Genomic DNA, 16,037 nt, shown 5'->3' with positions numbered 1-16,037 from the left:
AGACTAGCTGAAATGCTTTTTTTTTTTTTTTTTTTTTTTCACGAGGACATAGTAAGAACTATTCAAGTGCAAATATGTAGAGAAACATAGCCACTTCCTATAATGTAAGTGCAGGTACGATATTAGGAATTTTTAGGATGAGTATGACGATAATACCAATATCAGTTCTTGGGGCGATAAGGAAAAGAAGGATATGTTACCTTAAGCTTTTAGAGAAGACTTTCGAAAATAGTTAAAGATATTTTTTGAGCGTAGAGACATTTCTCAGTTATTGTATGATCAACTAGGCCCCTGTATCATTGAAGAGTTTGGAAAATTCACTGTTTACTTCGATATAAAAGAACAGGCAACGTATTCAACACCCAAGTGAATTCGTGATTTTGTTTACGATATGTTATTTACTGATCAGTGACTGCCTTTGAAGGTTCGCGAATGAAACGTCAGATCCCATAACGAACTACCTCCCCATAAATTAATTATAAGAGTTTCTAGCTAAATGTAAAAGCAGTACCTCGAGTAACAAAGACAATTGCAAATTATAAGAATAGCTTGAATTACAACATATTTTTACCCTCTTAAGATTTCAAGAGAAAACCATTACATACATGTGAATCTTGAGGGAAGCGGGTGTGAAGCAATATTGATATTTCAATAACTAAAAGTACATGAATTTAAATATAAGTTTATTTATTTATTTTTTTCTCAAAAACAACATACCATATAAAACATTTTATGAAATTAACAAAACATACTTCAGTGTTGGTTCAAAAGAGAGAAAAACACAATTACAATTATACACTCACACTTATAATTGTTCACAATTATCTTCATCAATATAATGCTTAGTGGAACCAACCAACAAAATTTGATTTTTCCCCTTAAAATGAAAATGTAGTGCTCTCATGTAATTAAGTCAGTGACCCGACTTCGATTCGAGACGGAGACAGAATTTTTCGTTTTTTGACCGATTATTATAAACTAATTTGGAAATTTCAGTCTAGCAAACACCAGAAAGCACGACAGATGAACATGATGCATTAACCAGACATCACCCACCCATAATTCTTCATGGGTAACGCGATACAATTTAGTAATATTTGGGTTGTACAAACTGCAAAACCTTTCATATTACGAAAGAGAACTAAATGTATAAACAGCAATGAACATTCAACCTAAACGGTATATTTATTCTGGTGCCTATGTGGACATTTCGCAATTTCATCTGTCTTTTCAATTTTCTTCCCCTCCCTATCTGATGAACGGCTCTAACGAAAGAATTCACACGGGAGGGTCCCACAAGTTCTCGCTGAAATCTGATTGCCGTGTAGCACATCTGATACAGCATCATGAGAAATGAACATGAGCAAAATTTAACGTGCTATGGACCAGAAGGGTAGGAGCTATGGGGCTTCAACATTTGAATATCCAAAAAACTATATCATGGAATTATGTACGTTTAAAGTAAATATCTTGAAAACAGTTAAAGCAATCAAAACAAAAGTTACACAACATAATGAGAACAAAATGCCCTATCGAAAGCCACAAACAGTGTTGCCAACTCAGCATAAAATATTTTGTTTGAAATAGCACCCTATACAAATGTGCACATATTAAAATGCACTACTATCACTAAACATAACAGTGAAGTGTAGTGGTACACTGTTGCACGCTATTGGAGCTACATGTGCTGAAAGTGTAAAATACAGAAGTCTGATATGTGGCAACGAAGGGTCATAAAGGAATGCACTAGAAACAAGTGAGGATTTTGCATTATACTTCTGTAGCCCCGATGAATAAGCAGACAACTCGCGAAAACAAAATGATACCTGTGAGGAAAGAAACACGTGTTTTCTAATTCTGTAAACTGGTTCTCGATTATCTTATCAATTGGAAGAGTACTTCCATGGTTTCTGTCTTTCATGTTAAGTGACATATTCTCTTACTTCCTCTCCTACATGCCATATGATTATGTTTGTACACTGTAATATTACCATATTCACATTGGAAATATAATTATTTGATTACTACCTCATTTCGTTTTTAGTCGGCCAAGATAGCCGTGTGGTATAGAAGGCTAGACAACCGACATATAGGCATCGCGGGTTCCAATCCCTCCTCCGACATGTTTTTGTTGTACTCTTCACCTTACATTTCATTGTAATCTTTCTCTTTCATAGTGATTCGGATCCCACTTTACACTCCTATATAGATTCAGTGCTGACACAGGACGTAAAAATGGCATCACTCAATTTCGTTTTTCAAATGCATCAATGTTTTGTAACACTGCTGACATTTTGCTATGTTATACTATCTGTGTTATGCATTTGAACTACATTCATAGTATGAGACCCAGATTCCTTTATTACCATCTCTTGCCACATATCATACTTCTCCATTGTACATTTTCAGCACACGTAGCTCCAATTATGTGCAACACTTTAATAGTGCATTTTAAATATGTGCACACTTGTATATGGTGCTATTTCAAACAAAATATTTTTATGCTGAGTTGGCAACACTGCTTCACCTATGACAACATTGTTTGTGGCTTTCAATAGGGCATTTTATTCTCATTATATTGTGCAACTTTTGTTTTGATTGCTTTAACGGTTTTCAAGATATTTACTTTAAACGTACAGAATTCCATTATATAATTTTTTTGGATATTCAAATGTTGAAGCCCCGTAGCTCCTATCCTTCTGGTCCATAGCACCTTAAATTTTGCTGCTGTTCATTTCTCATGATGCTCTATCAAATGTGTTGTGTGGCAATCAGATTTGGTGACAACTTGTGGGCCCTCCCATATCTTGCGTGTGTTTGATTGGTAGTGATCATAATTTTATAATTTTCTGTATTCTTCAGTAGAACATTGACTTACATTTGTTCATATCCGATTTATCATGGATATACACAGTATTTAATAGAAACTGTACAAAATATACAACTGTTTTCCGTATTACAGATTCAATATACCTCAAATACGCATGTTGATGAAACCTGTCAATCAACAGCTTTACTGCGTTGTGGACTACCAACCGAGAAAAAGTCCCTCTAATTCAATTTACTTTGGTAGAAAACTAAGAGATCTATTAAAAATAATTTGTACCAGAAAGCAGACAACAAACTGTCTGATGAATATCACAGGAAGATTTTTTTTTTATCTAACTTTTATTTATATCTTTCACACATTGTTGTCAAAAGATAAGCTCAAGTTATACCGGTACACATTTTCCTTTACTTCAAAACTGAAGCTCCAACGTAACATATTGCACATTCGCATGTAAAATTTAAAATGTAATCATTCGAAAATTTATCAATTTTCTTGTTGACAATTAATGCAGATTTATTTACTACAAGATCAATTCTACGCTATAAATCCTTTGTAAGAATATTACAGAATATTTACGTTGGAATCAATCACTAAATCTAAAATCTCCCCATTCATCGGAAGTTACTGGGAAAAACAATAAGGGAGCATCAACTTTAAAACAACAATACCATCAAAGAACTTACACACAGTTATAATGCAATATAATAAGTACTTATTTCCCTTTTGACTGTATAATTACCGAAACACTCCTTACTTAAATGGTAGCTCTTTTTTCAGTACGGAACAACTAGCAATTTTCAGTTTACAAAACGAACACATCAACAATAAAATACTCTGCATTCTTCGAAACAATTTTACAGTGAAACCACCTGTTAAATTGGATATTTGAAGTTAGCCGGAAACAAGTGTTCACTTCAGAGAAGTGTTCCAAGGTGCATGAAACTTTGTTAAATCATCTTATAATATCGTATGATTTATATATATATATATATTTGTATTCACATATACATTTGAGAATACGATAATGAATAAAACATCACACTTGTGTCTGTTGATATTGAATATTACGTATTTTAGCTTATTTTCTGTATCATTCATCTCTTTTTAAGTTGACTGAACATACATATATATCCTGATTATAAGACCTACCGATCAATCATCATCAATCACTAAAATGTACCAATGCTACATTTCAATGATCTTGTCATCATCATGCATTATATATATATATATTAGAACAAAAATTATGCCACATGTATAACTACATCCTCCAATTGTACAGAAAAATGTTAATGTTGTTTTGAATTTGTGTTCTTCAAATTTCCTGTTAAAAGTTCCTTACTACTCACTCCGAAAATACAGACAAAATTTATGTTGTATTAACACATTTAATAATATTCTTATTCTGCGTTAATTTTTCATATACAACCTATAAGAATACGAGCAGGCAACACAAAGTCCCTCAACCTTTCTCTAACTTGAAACTGTGATTTGTAATGCTTGCTTCAGTGAGTACACGAATTTTTTATTTTTACTATTAATAGCATCCTACTACCTCATTATGTAATATCAGTGTTCCTTTTACTTATCCTTACAACACAGAACAATCAACTATCAGCTGATACTCACAAAATAAAAATATCTTTTCTAAGATGTGAACAATCTCTCTGAACATGGACCCCTTCATTTGTATATTCCGATGTCATTAATTACCGCATTAGCTACTTCCGTAACACTCCTTTTAGAAATACTTTATTACTTTTTATTTATTTGTGGTTTTCCATTCCGTTTGTTCCCAGAATGTTTTGAAGACCTAAATTTAGAAAGTTATTTCATTTAAGGAGCCAGGAAACAGCTATACCTATTTCAGAAATGGATGTTCATGATTAAGGAGTTTAAATATATGTACATAAGTAATAATATAACTCCCTTTCTCTTACAAGTTTTGTTTGTACACTTACCCATAGTGTAACACTTTCATACATATGCTTGGAACAAAGGTTTCAAAGAAACAAACATTATTCATGTTCATTGGCTCTGGCACTACTTATGGGCAAGAGAAAGAAGTTCAATTTTATTTATTTTTTTAAACTTTATTTGGTCCATACAAAAATTCATCCAATCCAAGAAAACTACATGTAGTCTTGTTAAAAGTAAAAATCCTTGGTGATCTTCCTTTAAAACGCCCTATAATCATTCGCGTAACTAAATCAAAAATATCTGAACATTAAGTCCAACATTAACCTACAGCATCCGAAGAAAAAAGAAATTGTAAAAACTGTGATTGGTTTGTACTCGGATGCTTCAGGTAGGCTTTGTATACTTTTGAAAAAAAAAAAATCCGTTTGAATCATACGGGACACTTCCATTATAATTACATGGTATACTCAAGCTTCTAACAGGGATTGCGGTGGCTCAGTGGTAGAGCGTTCACCTCTCGTGCATGGTCTGGTTCGATCTCAGCTCTTGCCAAGTGAACTTCGTGGTGAACAAACACCGTGTGCATGGGTTTCGTCCGGGTTCTCCCGTTTCCTCCCACTTTCTTCATTCCACTATTTCATTCATTTCTGATCATCACCGTCTCTTTTAGCCTAACCGGCATAAGTGTAGGACGTAAAACTCAAAGATGTCATTTCAAGCCCCTAACATTTCGTAAGGGCGAAAGCAAAAAGGTGTTTCCGAATTGGAAGGCCGCCATAATATGACAATGTTGATAGCGTAATTAGTCATTATGGAACTGAACAATTAAAATTATTATATTTTCAAGTAGGTTAGGAGCAACTGTTCAAAGATTTAAATTATTTCACTAATTATCATTAAAAAAAAAGTCGACCTATTTGTAGTAACGACCATTGTTAGCAACAAGATTATATAGGGTAAGATATATTGTTTAGGTAGAGTCTGAACCACTGTACTGTTTCCCATGTTCTTTCACCAGCAATTGAGCTCGAGATCTCTCGCACTTCAGGTGCTCGCTAGTAACAAGGAGAGAGAAATGGGTGTCAAGTCACAGTTGAAGTTAAGTACGACACCATCACATTTTTTTACGAACTCTAGCATTATATTAGTAACCTTGCATGTTTACTAGGTATAAATGAAGCAAATTGCAAAAACTGTCATCTAGTGTCTTTAAAATCTAGTATTCCGCTTTAATGTGGGAATTTGTTTCATGACTGACAGGAATCATGTCCGCAGGGAACTTAAGCAGACGAGCAGTAGAGAGAGTTAGGGCGCCTAATTATTATTAACTTTTTTTTTTTTTCAAGTATGGATTTTTTCTCCCACTCTCATACTACTAGATTTATTTATTTATTCGAGTTGACATTACATCTGGATAAAAGCTGAGAACTCGAACTAGATAACTCGCTAAAATTGTTGCACATAAAACACAAGTTTGTTTACCACTAATACCTGCCGAAGTTCTAAATTCTAATGTAAGAAACACCTCATTAAAATTAAATAGGCGCATGAAGGGTTGATTCAAATTAAGAAAAAATTGGTTACTTACCAATTTATACTCTCGTGGGTAAACTAAATATTATCCAAATGCATCGGAACTAGCTAGTTCGGTCTTCAGTGGTAAGGTAACAAGAATAAAAACGGATAAGAGAAATATGGTATGGGAACAGGAATACATACCACCAAATGACCGTAACGAAAAAAATCAAAGCGTAATGGAAGATAGAATGAATACATTTTTATGACAAGAACGGCTGTAAGTTGAATGCCTTACAAAAATGGTTTAATTAAACCACTTAACGGGATCGAACCGGGAACCCGCGCCAGAAGTGTCACCGCAGCCTCGTAACAGAAGTGATAATAGTGATATACTTTCACATGTACAATAGAACATGAATACTTAAATGAGAGATACAAATAACCACTCGTCTGGGGCGAGTTGTTAATGTCACTATTAAAATGCCGAAAGAAAATAAATGATTCCTAATATGGGATGTGGTATAGTAGCTTTTTTCTTGGGCGAGTAAAATTTTGTTGCTTATTTGCATCCCTAACTTAAATGGTATTTAAAGCTTAAGAAATATACTTTTAAATATACGTACAAAATTTAATAAAATCCACTGGGCCTTTTTTTAAAGCCTGGATTTTTATACAATCCTGTCATAACTTGAAGACTGTATTCTTTTACTTCACTCAATCCATAATATAACTTCGAAGGACTATAGAAGAAAAGTAAGGATGTTAGAAAGAAGATAATTAACATGATGTAATTCCAGAAACAATGTCAGTATTTTGAAAACATATGTGCTGAAGACTGCAATAACTTTTTGCCGAAACGTCCACTTTTATTTATTTATTTATTTTAAGCAACATGCACTCTATTAAAATCATGTTACTTAATAAACAATTATGGAAAGAAATTCCTTGAATAACAAAATAGTACTAAAACGAATAGTTCAGACGGTATGGGCGAACAATTAGGAACATCAGCAATCATAGTTCAAGAAAGTAAAGAACACATCTTCGTATTTTAAACATTAGCTCTATATTCTTAACAAAAAACATAGGAGTAAGTATTAAAGATAGTAACAATTATTCTGTAACTTCGAACTTTAATTCTTTAAAGACAAAATTTAAAAACTTGTACTTTTAAGCTTTCGACTCCTCCCTTAAACCTTGGTCGCAGAGAAGCACAGGAGTAATACAAAAAAAAAAAAAAAAGTGTTAAAGAAACAGGCAAGCTTACCACGAGAAGAGTGCAAGAACACATTTTACGCAAGTCCGTCACTTGATGAATGTCCTTCAGTAATACATTGGATAATCATCATCATCATAGGTATTCTGCCTTTATTGCAACTGAGAAGCTTCCATGTTTCACGGTCTTTACAAACCTCTTCGTCCTCACGTACGATTTCTCTGTTTTGATATCGTCCATTAATTGTAGTTTCCTTCGCCCCTCCCTCTTTTTCTTACTACCGTATCCTCTAGCACATCTCTCATGATACAGCTCGTTCTTACTTAATGTCCCAACTAGTTTCTCTTCCCTTTCCTAATAATATTTAAAATTGTTATTTTTCCCCCACCATTTCTAACACCCTCTCATTTGTTTTCCGCTCGACCCAGCTAATTCTTTCCATTCTTCTCCACACCCACATTTCGAAAGCTTTTAGTCGTTTTTTAATCATTTTTGCGTAGTGTTCATGTTTCTGACCTATACAGCAGAGTTGGCTGGTTTAAACCAGCTGTTTAAAAAAAATGGTTTAAACCAAAAAACGAAACATGTTCGAGAAAGTGAAAGTGTTCGTAAAATCATAATGAACACACATTTGTGGGTTATCACTTTTCACTCCCGTATATTATTCGTCTTATGTTCAGGCCTAAATTCCACATTCATTACTCAAAAAGATTGTACTACAAAAGCAACTTTTTTATATAGGTTAATAAATATTTCTTTTGTGACTTTTTTATAGTTTGTTATTGTTGTTATGCAATTGCAATCAAAGGAAAATTCTACATATTGTTTCGTTTTAATAATGTTTACTGTTAATAAAATACATCGAAATGCAGTTCTTTTTTCGGGGGGAAGGCATACAAACCCCACAAGAGGCATTTATTGAAATTAGGAGTATCTTTGGTATCTATTTATACATAAATGAGTCTGAGCCAAAGTGGACTCAATTCATTCGTACCGTTATTCACTTTTCTTACTGATATGCAAATTAAGTCGTCGTATTTCTTTAACTTGGACTAGTTCTATACTCTGCAGTATTTTGAAATTGTCCATATGTAATTCTGTATAATGGTTTCACTTGTGCAACTGTTCATCTTTTTGTTCTTCTTAAATGATTCTTGACAATTATTTCACAAGTAGGCTTATGTAAAGATCAGTACAACGTATTTTTATCAGGAGTCCTTCCTGAATGCGTCGGTAGACGTATCGTATTTGTGGCCAATTAGTCCCGGTTTCGAGTTCAAAGTGGAGGACAATTTCTCTCGGATGAAGGCCGAGAAGCGGTTTGGATTCCACTTTAAGCTTATATGAACCCTTCCAGCATAACCTGGTTGTTGTATAATAACACTAAGGCGAAACAAACTTATTTCTGTTCACATGTGATATAAGTACATAGAGCAAATTATTTAAACCAAAAAACCCGGGTTTAAACAAAAAACGGTTTTTTTGGGTTTTTTCAATAAAAACCGTGTTTTTTGCCAACCCTGTTATATAGTACAATACTCATTTCTACAGGATAAGGTGCTTCTACATTCCTCTGTCCCAGTCCATCCCTTTAATTCTGCTGCAATCGTCCACTTTATAGTAATCATCCGTCTCCTTTAGCCTATAGGGCATTCCGCATGACACAAAAAGTAGAAATTTCATTTTTCATTTATTTGCATTGTCCACGACCAAGGTTTTAGGTAGGAACAGCAAGCTTTGGGAGGTACAAGGATTTTTATCGGGGATTAAAACTTGAAGGCACGTGACATAACAGCTAATAGTTGTTTTCAAGATTTTTCGTACTGAGCAGAAAGACGAGTGCTTGAAATTATGGATGTCATAGGCAAATTTCGCGCCTATAACAAAAGACTGAGAAACAACCGTTACCCTATTTATACTCTCCATATTACAACTATGGGGAATGTGTTTAAAAGTTTTAAAGCAATTTCCAGTTTATGAACAAAGAAAAAAAACATAAACACACTCTTCACATGAAATGGTAACATTTTAAATAAATTCGTGTTACAACTCAGACAAACACACAACTATTCTATACACAACAATTTTAGTTTCTTCTCTCATTGGAAAAGTAACTATCCTTTTTGTGACAAAATTAAATAACATTGGAAGAAAGTTGACTGAGGACCATTACTCTCTAGGTGAGTAATGTGAAACATTACAATCGATAAGTACTGTAATTAAATAGTTTTACACAAACAAATATCAACATTCACAGAAACATGTATATAAACTCATAGTGACATAGGATGAAGTAACTTATCTACTGAATTTTGTTATTTATCAAATTACGCTGACAGACAGGTATATATTCTAAATATGAGTGTACAATCCGCGGCAAAAAACCTGCAACATGAGGATGTAAGTTTATTGTGAAACTACACCTAACAGCACAGGGAATGAACATCACGTCTAAGTGGAACAAATCACGCCAGGATAAACCTCTGCCTCCTCCCGTGCACACTTATTTTGGAGCAAAAGACTTCGTCATTTCACAATAAACTTATATGCTCATGTTGCAGGTTTTTTTGCCGCGGATTGTACCAAAAATTCTGAAGTTTCATGAAAGATTCCATTATCAGCACGTTCAACGACCAACACAAATTACGATCTTTAGTGCATATGCAGCTCATTATATGACAACTTTATTACTTTACACTTCATATTCATACAAACTTGTTACCAATAAATAAGTCTACCTGTATTTTAAATATACAGGAAGTTTTAAAACACCGACAACGTTTGGGAGGTGCTTCCTGATACCAAGATAAGAAAAAAAAAGTATAGACCAACCTGGGAGCACAAATACTTCCTTTCGGAGTTATAGGCTGCTGAAAACATGAAAAAAAAAAAAAAAAAAAAAAAAAAAAAAAAAACGTTAAAGATCCATAGCCTCCAAACTATGGAACCTACCGCAGTCGGGTCAAGACTTCACTTAGAAACTAGTATGTAAACTATCCAAAAATCCATATTTCAGAATCCTAAGGTACTCACGCAACAATTTTTATAGAGACAGTTTGTGAATACTTCAAATTATATGCCCGTACCCAAATTCCCTCTACAAAAATTGTTGCGTAAGTGCCGTGGGATTCTGAAACGTCTTTTGGATAGTGCACATATTAGTTTCTAATTGAAGCCTTGACCCACCTACGGTAGGTCCTATAGTTTTGGAGCTATGGATCTTTAAAGTTTATTTTTTCATATTTTCGGCAGCCTATAACTCCGAAAGGAAGCATTTGTGCACCAAGTTGATCCATAATTTTTGTCTTATCTTGATGTCAGGAATCACCTCGCAAACGTTGTCGGTGTTGTTTTGAAACACCCTGTATATATCCGTTTGCCATATTTATAAATTTCATACTGTTACGTAATTTCACATTGTTCCCTTTTCTGATATTCTGACTACAAACAGGGCAGCTTGATGATGGGTGGTGATTTACTATTTTCAGACTTAGATGTTGAATTTGATAGGTTTTAAGTTTCTTAGTATTTATTAAGGCAGTTTTCTAATATAATACGGTAACAAGATGAGGTAATTTCAAGTCCTAATTCAGCAGGAAAGCTTGTTATGGCATGACAAGTACCATACGCAATATTTCATTCCAATAACGCTAATGCTTCGGACAACTTTCTTTGAACTGTCGTCATCAGCAACATATACTAATGAAATTTTGATGTATCACCTCTGTCTTATGTTCTGTGAATGTGCAAGAATCTTTCTACAAAACTAGATTCACCCAATGATATGCTGGAGTATTCCAGTCTTTTTATTATAGTGCAGGAAAAATCTATATTCGAAGGGAGCAGGTGTTAGTTTCATTCTCCATATTTCTCTCCTGGAAATAATGTTCGTCAAATTATATAAATTAATGAAATAAAGTGTTATATATATTTAGGATCTCATCCGTATTTAACCAAAGAGTTTACGCTCTTACAAATTTGACTTTTTTCTTCCTCCTGTGACCTTCACGAAACTGGAAGGTAGCAACATACGAAACCCATTATTTACGTAGGGGACCTTTTCATAAATAAATTACCACGCATCAAACTTTAAGCATTATGCTTTACTTATAATCACCGGTACACATTACGAAATTGTCATCCAATAAATTATTTTGGTTTGGCGACTGTTTTACCATACATACTATCCAAGAAAAGTCCAGTAAAAACTAACACTGTGCCTATCCACTGTCTTGATATTAGCGTATTTCCAAAGAATATTACCGAACCAAGAACTGTGAAAAACTTCCTAGTGGTGGTAATAATTGAACAAGGCAAAGGACCAAAATCACTGACAGTCAAGAAGATAAAGAACTGTCCAAGAGCACTAGCAACTGAAAAGGTAACTAACTGCCACAAAATGCTCGGATGTCGCTGAACAAAGTTTATAAAAACAAAAACTTCCCCTGTACAAACAACGGCTATTCCAAGATATAGAACTGACCAGAGATTCATATTTAACATCATGTGACTTGACTTAGTCTTATGTTCACCTCGCATGCGTTCCTGAATAGCAGCTGTTAAGCCATCCATAGCTAGAGATAAAACTAATAATACCTCACCGAAGCCTAAACCAGCGCTGTCACTATCTACCTTCTTGCCGTCCTTGTACATAAAAAGGGCGACTCCAGTTACAATAAGGAGGACAAACAAATATTTCTTCATTGAGTACTGCTTTCTTCCTAGAAGTACGCCAAGTATCATGACGGGTATCGGTTTGCAAGATTTACCGACAACCTGAGTAGGATAATTTACCCACTGAAGTGCCATATTACTGCAAACCATTGCTAGTAAATATGTCAACGCACTGGATGAGTAATACAGCGTTCTTGTCGTGTCCTCCCCTTGCTGCATAATTGTATGCATTATGATTTTAGCGTAGATAGCATTCACTACACACTGCACAAAAACGAGACCAAGGGTACAGGTGAACTTTTCCTTTTCATCTCCTTCTCCATAGTCTCCACGAGTAATTCTTTCCTGAATTATTCCATAATAAAAGTAGCAGACAAAAATTCCAGCTGCACATACAATAAACTTTACGTTTTTCTGCATATTGTACGTAGTTCCTGTTTAAACACTAACACAATTTAAGCTCCGAGCGAGCTTTGTGCCACGTCGTGTACTGATATTATACTTATATTGACAAAAGATATCTTCACAAATATAACAATCAATATGTCACAATCTATCATTTACACTACGAACAGCTACCAATATGTTTTGGCCACGCAATCCAAACCATGTGTATGTCAACACAACAGTGTACATTAATCTTCTTTTCCTCTTTCCGGAAAACATTTCGATTTACAAACGATTGAATGGTCCTCATTCCGTACCAAATTACAAAATAAAACTAGTTTACGTAATCTATAGATAAAACTTACGATAAATTTACTATAGACATACTGTAGACTACTAAAAGTAAGCGTTTTACTTTACTATAGACGATTTTGTGGTTATTGCATTATTTGCGTTGTGTTGCGATTCTCGAATGTGCGAAAATCGTGGACCTCATTCCGAATAGTCTTCAACAAATTTGTGGAACGTATCGCAACTCAAGTAATGCGATGAGTAATTATGTATAACAGTAACTGCTATGCCTACTATCTCAAAGTAAAATGCAAATTTTGAAATGCGTTGACGCAAATCACTACGGAAAAAAGCCGTGTCTAATATTTTCTGATTCAGTTAGAAACATGGTAGTATTGCGGCCAGACTATGCCTGTAGGCAGGGGCGGACTGGCCCACCCTGCTACCCTGCAAATGCAGGGTGGGCCCCCAAACAGGTGGGCCCCCTCCACCAATTTTAAAAAGATGTGCTCAATTAAACCTACCGCATCGAAAATATGGCAGGGTAACTCCCGCAAACTTGTGTTTTGCATAAAAAAGACAAAAAGTTAAACTTTCATGAACAGACCTTCTTATTCTTCACGTTTATCGACTTGAAAAGGTTCCTTATATGAGACATTCAGGCCCTAAAACATTGCGGGGTTTGTGATACAGCAGCTGTTAAAAACGAGCACGTTAACTACTACTTTTTTAAATATAAGAAACACAGTAGATTTCAGGCTGTTATTGGATTTGGATACCATTGCCTACTCCGGTCCTTTTACAAGCCGGCGAGTGGCGATGTTTTAAAGAAACAATAGTTTCGTAGATATTGTTATTGTGGAAACTGGAGGTGGAGCCAGAACGCTTTTGAACTGCATTGTCCTCAGACCAAGCTTCAAAGAAAGAAATAGGATCAGGCTTCGTTGGATTTATTTTTTCAGTGCGGTAAAGCGAAAAGAAATTAGTCGCCACTATCAACGATTTTTTTTATACAAACCTCAAACAATTACTATGAAGTTGCTGCCCTCGGCTCGTGTTTTATTTGTATATTACATCGAAGAGCAAATCCGATAGCAGCAATTCAATTATTGGAACATCAGTTACGTGTCGTTTGTCGTGGAAGACAGATGTGGTTGTGTCAGTATGGATGGTTGGAGTGACTGTAAGATTACTGTAAAGAAAAAATATAAAAGTGGTGCTAAAAAGCGAGAACACAAACGAAGATGTGATTTACAAAAAGCTGCATCTGACCCAATACAACGTAGGCTATTTCAATCTGTGAAGCCCCAAGAAACAAATGAGCGTGATGTGACTCATTCGAGTACTGCAGGACAGTTGCCAGTTTTTTTTTTTTTTTCTGTCAGGTGTTTAAGAAAATTTCAACCAATTTGATATTAGAACTGATTTATGAGGAAAGAAACTTACATTATTTCTGTCAGTGCTTGAATTATTTAGTGTTTCAAAGTTGACTTGAGATTAGTTTTACTTATTGCACATGTATATATTTTGGGTTTTCTAAAACATGACACTCATTTGTTTAAATAAATGGCTTAAATTCATTACATAAAGAAACAATAGCACTATATAAATAACTGAAAGCACCAATTCCGGTATTGTGTGTATTTACAATAAAAAATGATAATGCCAATTACACACTGTATGAGTTACTATTAAAATATTTCTGCTTCAGATTTTTTGTAATTAATGTTTTGCTTTTCTATGAATATATGGGATACTATTTATGGGTTCGAAGATGGACCTTTATATGTCATACATATGAAGAATGCCAAGTACATTTTTTACATTTTTATACAGTGGGCCCTCATTTCAGTTTAGCAGGGTGGGCCCTATGGTTGCCAGTCCGCCCCTGCCTGTAGGAAAAGTTATTTCTCTTTTGGAATTGATTCTATGGTGGTGATGGACTATTTATAGCTTGGTCACGTGATCCGGATCTTATGATTTTTCTTTCAGTTGTGCTTCAAACTTTAACCCTTTGGAGAAGGCTGTTTCAGTGGGGAACGAATTTAAAAGTTTTTAAAACTATACAATAAATACAGATATAAGTCAACTTTGTATCTTACTTTATTCCCAAGTCTTTGGCGAATACAAGTGTAGGTAGTTTGTTTCTTTGCTCGCAGGGAGGGGGCGATGACGTCATACGTAAATTGTCAAATGCATTTGTAGAGCTTCATTTTCATAGCTGCTGCTCATATTAGAAAAGTTGTGTACAAGGGCGCCGACCCTGGAGGTCCAGGGTCCCAGGCCCCCCAAAGCCCAGGCCTCCTATTGTATTTATGAATATACTATATTTGGCATAATTTGAATGCAATTTGTCTTAAAATTCTCATATATATACCTTCTGCATCTGAATGCCCCCCCCTTCCGAAATTTACAGACAAAATCGGCGCCCTTGGTTGTACATACAGAATTTTTCTACAATATTTTCTTAACTCCTAATAGATTACTTCAACCTTGAGCAAAATATCTTGATAATTTCAGAGTTTTCCAAGATTTAAGACAATATCTAAGACTAAATTGACATTCATTACTTTGAACAGTTTCCAATTTTCTAAGATTAGCTCTATTTCCATGATGAATATAGTAATAATAAGTTACGAACATGATTTTGATAAAATTTTAATGACAGACTTTTCTCTTGAAGCTAACAATTTGTAATGAAACTTATATATAATAGCTAGATACAGAAATAAACTTTAACTATTATTTTGAATGTAATGGAAAACTATACTTTCAATTATGGTATACATTATTATGCCTACATTATTATGGTATTGGAGGCAACGGCGCCGACTTCCCAAAATTTATGTGGGTGCATATCAATGGCGGGACGTGTTAGCCTATATGTTTTCAGGGAAGTCTCGATATTTGATTCATTTATTTTTTGTTAAGATCTTTTATGAATAGCCTACTGTCATAAAGGGATGTGCTGTGATAAAATAAAACACACCGGTACTATAAGGATAAGTTGGGGCTGCTCTAGCTCAGTCGGTAACACGGCTGACTTAAACGCAAGAGAAACGGGTTCAAACCCGGGCCCAAACTAAAAAATCTTGTGGGTGCCAAAGCTCCGGAGCACCCATGTAGTCGGCGCGCATGATTAGAGGAACTTGTGTTACTTAGTACTACAACATACATGTTAGATGTAGGGATTACTACAAC

General features: G+C 34.7%; 1 protein-coding gene across 1 annotated transcript; it reads right to left on the bottom strand.

Annotated features, from left to right (window-relative positions):
- Positions 1-670: 670 nt before the first annotated feature.
- Positions 671-12,785, bottom strand: meigo (Solute carrier family 35 member B1 homolog meigo). The gene has a single exon (XM_081737139.1). The coding sequence runs from the start codon at positions 12,576-12,578 to the stop codon at positions 11,634-11,636; it is 945 nt and encodes a 314-aa protein (XP_081593265.1). The 5' UTR covers positions 12,579-12,785; the 3' UTR covers positions 671-11,633.
- Between the last annotated feature and the right edge of the window lie 3,252 nt (positions 12,786-16,037).

This window comes from Thermobia domestica, chromosome 13 (assembly GCF_964235325.1).
Source record: "Thermobia domestica chromosome 13, izTheDome1.hap1.1, whole genome shotgun sequence".
Taxonomy (NCBI): domain Eukaryota; kingdom Metazoa; phylum Arthropoda; class Insecta; order Zygentoma; family Lepismatidae; genus Thermobia; species Thermobia domestica.
The sequence above is the reverse complement of the archived record's forward strand: the minus strand, read 5'-3'. Positions and strand labels throughout refer to the sequence as shown.